This window comes from Hippopotamus amphibius, chromosome 1 (assembly GCF_030028045.1).
Source record: "Hippopotamus amphibius kiboko isolate mHipAmp2 chromosome 1, mHipAmp2.hap2, whole genome shotgun sequence".
NCBI lineage: Eukaryota > Metazoa > Chordata > Mammalia > Artiodactyla > Hippopotamidae > Hippopotamus > Hippopotamus amphibius.
This window is the reverse complement of record NC_080186.1, coordinates 118,437,377-118,449,882: the sequence shown is the minus strand read 5'-3', so window position 1 is coordinate 118,449,882 and position 12,506 is coordinate 118,437,377. Positions and strand designations below refer to the sequence as shown.

Here is a 12,506-nt window from a genome sequence, read left to right as displayed (position 1 = left end):
TTCACTTCTTGCTTTGTCCCCACACCAGAAGAACTGTCTCCTACAGGCTCCAGTTTGAAAAATCTAGAGGAACAATTCTGATTGGTTTGGTTTAATCACATGCCCACTCTTTTGGTATTGCATGGCTTTGATAGGGAGACTGTTTTAAGTATGGATTCCTGTGATTGGCAGCACCTCATAAACAATGTGGTTGGAGGAAGCGGTTACCCAAAAGAAGTGTTATTGTTTCCAAAATAGGGAAGGAGAATTGATCAGACAGAAACAATATTGACTACAGTGATACATGGTGTAAGAACCCCTGCTGCAACACTTGTTTTAGAATATATGTAAAAGTTCTTACTTTAAAACAGGGAAGTAAACATTGTTAAAATTGTCTTTGGTGGTTTTTTTTTTTAAGTATACTATAGTGGAAATCAGGTACCATTCATTATTTTGTGCAGTGTTTCTGTAAATTTAGAGGAAATGAGAGATTGACTTAGTTTGTAGTGATTCCAGATATCACATTCTTTTGATGGAATCAGGGCAGTTTTGTTACTATTGTTGTTTCCTTTTGACTCTCTTCAGTGGGGAGTGACCAGGATATTCATATTAGTTGTGTTGTGGAAGATTCACACTTTTTAAAAAATGTGTAGAGCTGAACCAGGGTTAAAGTCTCATTTGCATTTTTATGTGAACACAGTCACCCACTATCTCACTTTAATCTGTAGCCAAATTCATTGCTCCTATTTCTGGATCCGGTAAGGTCCTGTCAAACTTAATTACAGACAACTTACAGAGTGTATCTTTATTCTTTTCCCTGTCTGCTAAGAACAACTACTGTAATATTTTTGTGTTGAAAAGAATAAATGCTTTAAGATAAATAAGAGAACACATAGCTTGGATTGAAATAGACTGAGTAAATGTTCAGGTAGGTAAGGCCAGGAATAAATCAGGATAAGTGAATGAAAGAAAATAAGTTCTTATATTTACCTTAAAAAGTTATTAATAACTGTATTGCACATCATTTGGCAAATGTTTTTCGAATGCTTTCCTTTTACAGGGCAGTGTGCTAGGTTCTGTGAGAGAGAAAGGAACATGGTCATTTTATTAGGGAGTATACGTGTATGAACGGCATATTGTTAAATACATGATACATTTCAGGTGAATGAAGTTGAATACACTCAGATGTGCCGTAAAAGTGGCATAAACTCTGTTCTAAGGTTTTAGAAGAGAGAGAATTATTGTTTAGCGTGACCAGAGATAGCAACTTGAAAAAGGTGGTAATTGAGATGGACCTTTGAAAGATACTTGACAACAGTGACAAGAGAGGAATCAGATGAGTGGAAGTGACATTGAGATATTATGTATTAGGTTTTGTAGACTATATCCTCCCCAGAGTTTTCTCTTATTTTCTGTCTTATAACCATAAGAGTAATACATGCTTGGAGTAAATGCTGGAGAGGTTGTGGAGAAAAGGGAATGCTCTTGCACTGTTGGTGGGAACGTAAATTGATACAGCCACTATGGAGAACAGTATGGAGGTTCCTTGCAAAACTAAAAATAGAGTTACCATATGACCCAGCAATCCCCCTGCTAGGCATATACCCAGAGAACGCCATAATTCAAAAAGACACATGCACTCCAATGTTCATTGCAACACTATTTACAATAGCCAGGACATGGACGCAACCTAAATGTCCATCAACAGATGAATGGATAAAGAAGATGTGGTACATATATACAATGGAATATTACTCAGCTGTAAAAAGCAAGGAAACTGGGACATTTCTAGAGACATGGATGGACTTGGAGACTGTCATACAGAGTGAAGTGAGTCAGAAAGAGAAAAACAAATACTGTATATTAACACATATATGCAGACTAGAAAAATGGTACAAATCAACCAGTTTGCAAGGCAGAAATAGAGACACAGATGTAGAGAACAAACATATGGACACCAGGTGGGGAAAGTGGGGAGGGTTGGGGGGGGAACGAATTGGGAGATTGGGATACCAAATTGTATGCTCTAAATATATGCAGTTTATTGTATGTTAACTGTATCTCAATAAAAAAAAAATATATATATATAAAATAAATTAAAAAAAAGAAATCAAATATTGTGTAAAGAAAACTATTAAAGGGCTTCCTAGGTGGCGCAGTGGTTAAGAATCCGCCTACCAATGCAGGGGACACGGGTTCGATCCCTTCTCCAGGAAGATTCCACAGCCGCGGAGCAACTAAGCCTGTGTGCCGCAACTATTGAGCCTGCGCTTTAGAGCCCGTGAGCCACAACTGTTGAGCCCAAGTGCTGCAGCTACTGAAGCCCACATGCCTAGAGCCCGTGCTCCGCAACAAGAGAAGCCATGACAATGAGGAGCCCGTGCACCACAACGAAGAGTAGCCCCCACTCACTGCAACTAAAAGAAAGCCCGCACACAGCAAAAAAAAAAAAAAGAAAAAAGAAAACTATTAAAGACCCTCCTCATGATCACAGTTTCATGCCCCAGAGGGGTCACTGATAATAGTTTGATGTGCCTCTCATAAGAGTTTTCAAGTATGAAGTTACCTTTTAGTTTTCCACATTGATGTGGTAATAGGAAGAATTTTAGTCCTAAATTTAAATTCCCTAAACATTTAGAAAAAGGTAACAAGAAGCAAATTAGTTTGAATTTTAGCATTTTTGTTCTTCACTCATCTTCTTTGGCAGAAGTGCTAATAAGCAGCGAAATGCGCAAACTTGTATGAAAGAGAAAAAGATGAAATTTGCAGCTGAGTCATTGATGAAATAACTGGAGTTCCTTAATAATCAAAAACTGATGTGTTATCCCATTAGTCCTTCTGATAGGAGTCTAAGCTGCTAGCTTTTCCATTCCTTACCCCTTTGAGGCTCTGATGAAAGCTGTACAGCCACTACCCAGAAAAATGTACACATCTATATACATGAAGTATTTTTTTTTAATTCTAGTTTTATTATTTTTTAAATTTTTGGCTGCCTTGGGTTTTTGTTGCTGTGTGCAGGCTTTCTCTAGTTGTGGCGAGTGGGGGCTGCTCTTCATTGCAGTGCGTGGTCTTTTCAGTGCAGTGGCTTCTTTTGTTGCAGAGCACAGGTGCGAAGGCTTCAGTAGTTGCAGCACAGGCTCTTAGGCTCTAGAGCACAGGCTCAGTAGTTGTGGCGCATGGGCTTAGTCGCTCCACAGCTGTGGGATCTCCCTGAACCAGGGATTGAACCCATGTCCCCTGCATTGGCAGGCAGATTCTTAACCACTGCGCCACCAAGGAAGTCCCCATGAAGTTTTTTTATGTCACTTTTTTGGGGGATTTATAATTCTCTTGAAGTTCATTTATTGACACTTCCTTCTATTAATCCATTCAAGGTCCAAGACACCAAGGTTAAAAAACCTCTACAGAAAGGACCAAACCAGGGACAAAGATAATTCTATCCATTTTGTAAAAGTCTCAGAGAAATTCATTGTGTTGCTGTGTGTTATGGAATCAGTTTGTTATACTGCTAGCATTAGAACCCAGTTTGCCGGGATCAACTCGGCGACTCGAGGTGAGTGACGGGTGCCGCAAGCTTGAAGAAGACACAGACACAGACTGAAGAGAAAGATGGGACCGGGGGACTCAAGACCTCTAGGATCAAGAGCCCTGCTGACTTATCCCAGGTTGCTTTTATTGAGTTCGTGGGCTAACATTCTCAGGTTACACTCATAAACAATCAAAGGCCTCACATGACTGGGGCAATGATCCTTGTTTGCCTCCTGGGTCCGAGCTGAGCAGGTGTGGATTTGAGCTGGGTGTGGAGAGCAAAACAGCCCTGGGGGCAGACCTCTCTCAGATATTGGGGGTCTGTGCCCCACCCGTGTTGGCCCCTCTGCGACTGTGCCTGTCTTAGGTTGTTCCTCCCTTGAGGAATCTTACCCTCTCTGGCTAACCAGTCATCCTCCAGGGCCAAACACGGTGATATAAGGAAGGCTCTATGCACCACCCCTGTTGGCCCCTCTGCGGCTGTGCCTGTCTTAGGTTGTTCCTCCTCTGAGGAATCTTACCCGTCTTTGGCTAACCAGCCATCCTTCAGGACCAAACAGGGTGATATTAGTCTCCACGCCCCGCACCCTCAGCTCCTCCACTGCTCAAGCAGGACATTCTGAATCCCATCGCTCGGCCCACATACTTCAACATTTTCAGTGTTTCAAAAAGGTTCCAGAATGTCTTCCCACACCAGTTTAATATTCTAGGAACATGTCTCAATCAAAGAAGACTCAGAGGACATTAAAGCATTTTTTTAAATGCATGTAACACTTCATAAGCAAGCTCTGCATTTTGTCCTAGACCTAAGCTAAGACAAGATCTTGATAGTAATTAAGTCGGGTTCTCATGGCTTTATTAGGGCAGCAGCTTTGGTGCCCTGATTGTTATTGCCTTAGTTGAAAGAGCTGAGATGCTGACTGTTGAGGAGGAAAGGCCAGACAGAGCTGGCTGTCAGGATGTTGGGAGTCTGGGCAGTGTTTCTCATAATTTGTCCCTAGAATTTGAATCCGAATCAGGGAGTGTAAGGATGTATGTGTTGGATGGTGTTAAGATACAGATTCCAGATACCCACTGAATCAGAATCTCTAATGGGTATTGTCTAGGGATCTAATTCTTATGTATCCTAAAGGTTGGAAACCACTGGTCTGGGAGAAATAAGAGTGTATGATAAGAGTTGATCGAGGAAATGAAATAATGGTTAGTGGGGAGGGTGAAAATTCTGTTTCTTTAGAGCAGTATCTTTTTGTTTCCTTATTAGAACAGATTAAAAAAACAGGATGTAGAGCCAATGACTAAGGTAGGTTTGGATCCCTGGATCTACCAGCTGAATTTAGTGAGTGCTAGTAAATAGGAAATGATGCTAGATATAGGTCACAGTACCAAACTTTAGCCATATGCTGGTTTATTTTTGTAGTATTACATGGCTATTTTCACATGCTTCTAATACCATCTGATCTGCATATTATTAAAAGTGAGAGTCTCATTTGAAAAAATAATTAAGAGGCCGTACTAGATGGGGGTAGGCACACAAAATTGAGATCAGCGGGGTAGATGCTGACATTGTTAATCAATCAAAAAAGTAACTAGACCCAAGAGGGCAGGTTCCACAATCAAGGTACTAAAAGCTAAGCAGAAGTCAGAAGAAGCCTTCCTAAATGATTTTTCAACATGTTTGCCAAATGGGTTCTCTGAGAATAGTGGCTGACCCATTTGTATGGTATGAGCAGAAGCTGTCTGTTGTGGTTCTTACACCTAAACAGATGGGGGTCCAAACGTGTGTACAGTATCCATATGTTATAGGCTTTCCCCAGAACTTAACACTGTTCAGCAATGTCTGTAAAGAACCTGCTGTAAATAGACTTACATAGAAAGTACCGTAGATATTAGGAAGACAGGATTCCATTTCCTAAGGGTTTAAAACATTTTATTGGGGTGATAAACCCAAAGGCTTCACATTTAAATAGCTCTCTGTATACAATGCAGATTTATGTATTATAAGCAGAATAAACATTGAGTAAAGAATATCAGGTTAGATTGGGGTTTATCAGTGAATGTGAATCAGAAATGTGTGTGCAGGCAAGTGCATTGACTTATGAGCTCTTGGACAAATCAGAGTGACTACTGGGTAGGCTTGTTTACATCTGATCAAAGCATTGGGCTTGTGTGGGCCCATAAAAGATGTATCACTGAATCTCCTATTCTTGTCTTCCACTGTTGCGTGAATCAAGTCTCCTAGCTACTATGGTTTCTGACGTATGGTTTGAAGGAAGTATATCAGTGAGAGAGAGACAAGCAAACTTGTCTCTTCTCCCAAAACTGTAATGTGGATTTTGATTGTATGTGTTTTGTTTGTTGTTCGTTTGTTGTTATATCCTTTTTTCTCAAGTTATTTGCACTTCAGAATAGACTTAGGAAAGGCTGGTTCCTTAGCCTCCTGGTTTGTGTCTTTGTTTGTTTCAACTCAGAGTCACTCTGGCAACGGTCTGCAGTTGCCACCTATGCAAGGCCTCACCAGCCTTAGCTACTAACACTTCTCTGAGCGCCAAAAGTGATGTCATTGTGTGTGTTCCGTTTATGATACACTTAATCATGGAAAAAGATTACAAAGAAGAAAGTTAAGTCCTGTTCATGGTCTTTCAGAGTTGCTCACTTCAGTGGTGTAACATTGGGAGATATTTTGTGTTCACTGTAAAAATGTCTTCTCTTTTCTGGTTATGTTACCATGGTACTCCTAAAGCACATGCTTCACTTGGTTAAAAAAGTATTTTTGTGAAAGCTACTGAAGTACCTTGGGAAATGAAGATGTTTTAATAAATAAATGATTTTTTTTAAATAATAAAAAAAGTGTGTATATATATTTTTATTTGTAATGAAAGATACTCATTTATTGTGAAAAATTAAAACACTGTGGAAGAGCACAAAGTGAAAAGGAAGTGCTATTCTTCAGTCTTTTTTAATTCTTTCTAGATATTTTCTATGTATTTAATCAAGCACACACTTATCTTTTTTTCCATAAAAGGATCATACTACACATACTGTCCTGCATCTGCAACTTCTTTCTTTCACTTAATGTAATTTAGACATCTTTCTATTATAATATACAGGGATCTCCCTCTCCTGTTTAATGGCCACATAGTGGTAAGGTAAAAAGTTATTCTCATTTGCTAGACTTTGGTTTTGTTTTGTTTTGTTTCTTTGGTTAAGATGACAAATTTTATGTTATATGTATTTTACTGCAATTTTTAAAATTATAGTAATTTTTTAAAGCAAAATAAAAATGCTCGACTTTGATTTTTGTTTTAATTCAGTTCCTCATTTGCGCTAGCCACATCTCAAGTTCTCAATTGCTGCATGTGGCTGGTGGCTACCATTGTTGTACACTGCATATGTGGAACATTTCCAGCCTTGCAGAAAGTTCTGTTAGACGATGCTGATCTAAAGTCGTCCGGGGAAAAACTTTACCTTAGTATAACAATTCCGTAATTCATTGACTCCTTCACACTTTTTATTTAGGAATCTAAAAGATGTCATAAGCATCAACATTAGAGAAAATTTTGAGGGAGAAAAATACTCATATTTCTATGCTCTGACATAACAAATGGTTATTATTTTTGTATATTTTTAGTTATTTCTGAGTCTTACTGTAGGGATACAACTTTTTCATGCTTATGAGCATTATGTATGTATTGTGTTGTACTTTGGTCATGCATGTGTTGAACATGTATAGAATTTTCACACTCTATATGTATGTACTATTTTATACCAAGGCATCATAATTATAGTCATTCCCTAATTTATTGGGAATTAAGGTTGTTCCTTTTTTCACTGTCAGTGCCTTTGTGTAAAGAGTTTTACAAAAATACTATTTTAATGAGATGCACTACTCTTAGTGGGTTTACTGAGATAAATTATATGTTCAGTTTTCAGGCTTTTGCTGCATTTTGAGAGATTTAAGTCTTGTTCGAAGGAAGGAAGGAAGGAAGAAACTTGGCTTATTGGGAAGACTAGGTGAGATGAGTCAGCTGTGGGAAATGATCTGAGCACAGGCACTGAGGAAAAAATGAATAACTTGTTTAAAAACTTTAGAATAGAGAATTTCCTGGCAGTCTAGTGGTTAGGACTCTGCACTTTCCCTGCTGAGGGCCCGGGATCAATTCCTGGTTCAGGAACTAAGATCCCAGAAGCCGTGCAGAGCCGCCAAAAAATAAATACATAAGAAATAAAAATAAAATAAAAATAAAAACTTCAGAATACGTGTGCTTTATTGGAATAGATTCTTGTGGTGCTGAACATCTTATATCTTCATTAGGGACATGAGTTCAGAGTTGGGAATAAGTGTCTGAAACATGTTCCCTAGATGAGGCAGACGACGACGACGACCCCGAGTATAACTTCCTGGAGGACCTGGATGAGCCGGACACCGAGGATTTCCGCACCGACCGGGCCGTGAGGATCACCAGTGAGTCTGCTCTGGATGTCTCCACATCTACCTTTGTGTGCTTTGCAGATTTTTGAGGGCGAAGTTTGCAGCCCACTCAAGTTAAGACATTTAAGCTTCCTCTACCCGTTTATTTCTGTAATTCTTTACATTTACATGTCTATTCAGGAAGCCAATCAGTTACCCATTTATACATCCCACAATCATGTATTGACTCTGGTATTCGGTAGCAATTGTACCAAAATGAATAAGACATGGCCTCTGCCTGTAGGATGTCAGCTTAATAGGGGGATACAAACAGAAAGTTATAGTACAGAGTGATAGGTGCTATAATAATAGTGTATAAGGTACACTCGTGGCCTAAAAGAGGGTATATGCTATCCTAATGTACGATATGGGTTAGGGAAAGATTCACAAAAGGAGATGTTTATCTTAGTTTTGAAGGAGCAATAAGAAATTTTTGGTGAGTGGGGGCAGAGAGGGATATTGCAAGTAGAAGAACACCTGCAAACCATGGAATTATGAAACAATACGTGTGTTTGGAAAGTACTAAGTAGTTTGGTTAAGTTGTGTGAGTGAGGGGATGGAGAAGTTTAGCAGTGTGCAATTCATGGAGAACCTTAAATTTGATTTTTGATGTGTCAAAAAGGAGAGCTCAAAGAGTTTTAAGCAGGAAATCAGTAGGAACTGATTTGAAGTTTAGAAATAGCACTTTGATTTAATGCCAGTTTAATGTATTGGTATGGTGGGTAAAGAGAGCAAGATTGGAGGCATGGAAGACAATAAAATAACTTGCCTTGAGTCATTTGTTTAAAATTATTTCATTGCTAGTTTGCCAATGATGGAAAACATATTTCAGGAACTGTTGAATTTTTATTGAGTGTGTACTTGACCCTGTACTGGAATAGTGTACACAGCATGGTGAAGGCGAGATGTTGGCTCCTGGCGAGATTATGACGAAAGCTTTATAAGTATCCAGAGTGTTTATTATGTACCTAAATAATGCAAGTCTTTGTGCAAAGAGAATTATGTAAACACAATCTTTTAGGACTTATGTTTTGTTGCTTTATTTCATCTTTCTTGTTGTTTTTATGGTTAGAATGCCATTTCCTTTATGAAGATCTTCCATTTATTTCTGTATGTTATGACAGTTAAGATTAGAGGAAGCGTTGAAAGCACCAGGAATCAAAGAGAAAGCGTAGAAAGAAAAGGCTTGAGGATTTAGGTTTTGAGAAAACTGTGAAGGAGGATCTCGGAAAGTATGAGAAAAACAAAAAAAGTCTTGTGTCTCAGAAACCAAGGAAAGAGTCTTTCAAGAAGGAGCCACTGGTCCACAGTGTCATGTGCTAGTCAAGAAACATTTTCTGCTTGAAGCAGAAAAGTAGGAGATTGCATTTCAGTTCAGCTTTCAGCCTGGAATAAACGTGCCTTCCCTTCTTGTTTGTCTGTTACTTTCTTCAGTTTATAGATACAGTTGACCTTGAACAGCTCGGGGGCTAGGGGTGCTGAACCCCTGTGCACTTGAAAATCTGACTGGAAGTTTTGACTGCCCGAAAACTTAACCACTAGTAGCCTACTATTGAAGGCTTATCAATAAAATAAATAGTTGATTAACACGTATTTTGTATGTAATGTGTTTTATATACTATATTCCTACAAAAAAAGTAAGCTAGGGAAAAGAAAATGTTATTAAAATTGTAAGAAAGAGAAAATACATTTACAGGACTATTTATCGATACTGTAAGTTTATGTTATCTGTTTATAAGCTGAATCATCTGTCAGTATCTACATTAATATTGTCTTATATGATACAAAACACTGTAGATATATGTATTACAAACACTAGACATACAGTATTACTGTCATACTCATGTACAGAGATTAGAAATGTTACATTTTTTAAAAATGTGACGATAGGTTGATACAGGATTTCTCCCATTACAAGAGAGAGGCATGCTGTAAGGTAATGTAATTCTTTGAAAGCAAAGTTATAAATCAGTAATAAAACTAACACTATTAATTTCATATTAAATATCACTCCCTTTATGCCTATGTAAGGATAGGCTTTCCATTTCAATACAAGTCTTGGATGTGATTTTTTTTTAAATTAATTAATTAATTAATTTTATTGTCTATGTTGGGTCTTTTTCGCTGTGCGCAGGCTTTCTCTAGTTGCGGTGAGTGGGGGCTACTCTTTGTTGTGGAGCATGGGCTCTAGGCGCATGGGCTTCGGTAGTTGTAGCACATGGGCTCAATAGTTGTGGCTCTCAGGCTCTAAAGCGCAGGCTCAGTAGTTGTGGCACACGGGCTTAGCTGCTCCGTGGCATGTGGGATCTTCCTGGAGCAGGGATGGAACCTTTGTCCCCAGCATTGGCAGGTGAATTCTTAACCACTGCGCCACCAGGGAAGCCCTTGCATATGATGTTCTGTGTGATGAATACTTAAGTGGTGATGGTAACACAAAAACATCTCATACAGTTCTTGCCATACAGTTGTTAGATTTTCACACACAGATACACACACATACACAACAGGTACGTTTGTTAACTGCAGGCATGATGATTACTTATTATTCATTAAGTCAGAGTGAGCCATCATAAAGGCCTTGGTCCTCCTTGTGTTCACATTGAGTAGGCTGAGGAGGAGGAAGAGAAGGGGTTGGTCTTGCTGCCTCAGGGGTGGCAGAGGCAGAAGAGCTGGTGGAGGAGGAAGGGGAGGAGAGAGTGTAACTTTATGGAAATACATTGTAGTTTTCTGTCTGACTTTTTTACTTTTTCTTTTCTCTAAAAATGTTTCTATACGGTACCAATCCCTCTCCCACCAGGTGCTTTGGTTTCAGAGTCTATATCATAGAAGGGTCCTTGTAAAAGAAGTCTTAAATAATTGGAACCCTTCTGCCAGATTGTCCAATGTCAGTTTGTTTTCTGACACAGCTTCTTCTACCTCTTCTTCCTCATCATCTGGTGCTGGTTTGGAAGCACTCATCTTCATCACGTCATCTTCTGTTAATACCTCTGGTGTGATGTCAGTTAGCTCTTGAATTTCTCCAGGTTCCAAAGCTTGAAACCCTTCACCCCCAGCTTTTTTTGGCCACATTCACAATCTCTTTCGTGATTTCCTTGCTTGGCTCTGTCGTAAATCCTGTGAAGTCACATATGACATCTGAACACAGTTTTCTTCAGCAGGAATTTATTGTTTCAGGTTTGATGGCTTTCATGGCTTTTTCTTTAACAACCATGGCACCTTCAATGGTGTAATCCTTCCTCCAGACTTACATGATGTTCTCTCCATTGGGGTCTCTTCTGTAGTGTTGATAATCCTTTCCCATGGAGCATCATCATGTACAATGAGCCTTAAAGGTCCTTATGACCCCCAATCCAGAGGCTGAATTAGAGACGTATTTGGAGGCGAGTAGACCACTTAGACGCCTTCAGTGTTGGATTCATGGGGTTCTGGGTGGGCAGGGGCATTGTCCAATTTCAAAAGAACTTTAAAAGGCAAGGTATTTGCTGACTTCAGCGACAAAGCATCAGTGGAAGCAGCCCAGAGAAAGGGCCTTCTTATTGTATATCCAGAGACGGACAGCTCGTGTTTATCTTTTCCCTTCAAGCCTCAGGGGTGAGCAGCTTTATAGATAAGGGCGGTCCTGGTCATAAACGCGACTGCATTTTCACAGAACAGTAGACTTAGCCTGTCCCTTCCTGCCTTAAATCCTGGTGCTTGCTTCTCTTCCTTACTAATAAATGTCCTTTGTGGCTTTTTTTTTTTTTTTTTTCCCTTCCAGAATAGGGCACTTTCATCTGTGCTAAAAACCTGTTCAGGCAGATATCCTTTCTCCTCAGTGATTTTCTTAAGGCTGTCTGGGAACTTGTCTGCTGCCTCTGCGTTAGCAGAGGCTGCTTCTTCTGTTATCTTGACAGTTTTTAAACCAAACCTCTTTCTGATATTATCAAACCATCCTTTGCTGGCATTAAATTCTCCAGCCTTAGATCCTTCACCTTCCTTTTGCTTTAAGTTGTCATATGTAATGACTTTGCTTTTTCTCAAATCATATTAGAGTCTATAGGTATGCCTTTCTTATAGCAATCCTGCGCCCACATAAAAGCTGCGTTTTCAGTATGAGATAAAAAGGTATTTCACAAAAAGTACAAGGTTCTTGTGCCTGCTGGCATAGCTGCTGCTATGGCTTCATGAGTTTCCTTTTCTTTTTTCACAATGGTCCTTACACTGGATTCATTTATCTTGAAATGCTGGGAAATTACAGCTGCAGACTGCAATCTCTGGTATATATCAAGCAATTCAGCATTTTCTTGTAATGTCATGACTTCCCCTGCTACTTGGGAGCACTTCCAACATAACTAGTGGCACTTCGTATGGGTCCTGTGGTATTATTCAAGGTCTGTGGTATCATACTGAATTTAATGAAAAATACTCAAGAACTGCAAGAGATCATTTTTTACTACGGTACGCAATTTATTGGAGAGACAAACTGCTCAGGAGATGTTTTAAGCAGATACTTATAGCACCTGAGTTAGTAACGGGAGGTGGCTATGAAATT

General features: G+C 39.3%; 1 protein-coding gene across 10 annotated transcripts in view; it reads left to right on the top strand.

Moving 5' to 3' along the window:
- Positions 1 to 12,506, top strand: part of GON4L (gon-4 like) — an 80,905-nt gene that overhangs the window by 37,610 nt on the left and 30,789 nt on the right. For 9 of the 10 annotated variants that reach the window (XM_057725987.1, XM_057725993.1, XM_057725982.1 and 6 more), the window contains one exon: positions 7,868 to 7,969. In XM_057725987.1, the coding sequence (XP_057581970.1) occupies positions 7,868 to 7,969 (102 nt within the window). Of the gene's footprint in view, positions 1 to 1,971; positions 1,976 to 7,866; positions 7,970 to 12,506 lie in introns of those variants that run through there. The other variant, XM_057726054.1, reaches the window with a different exon arrangement.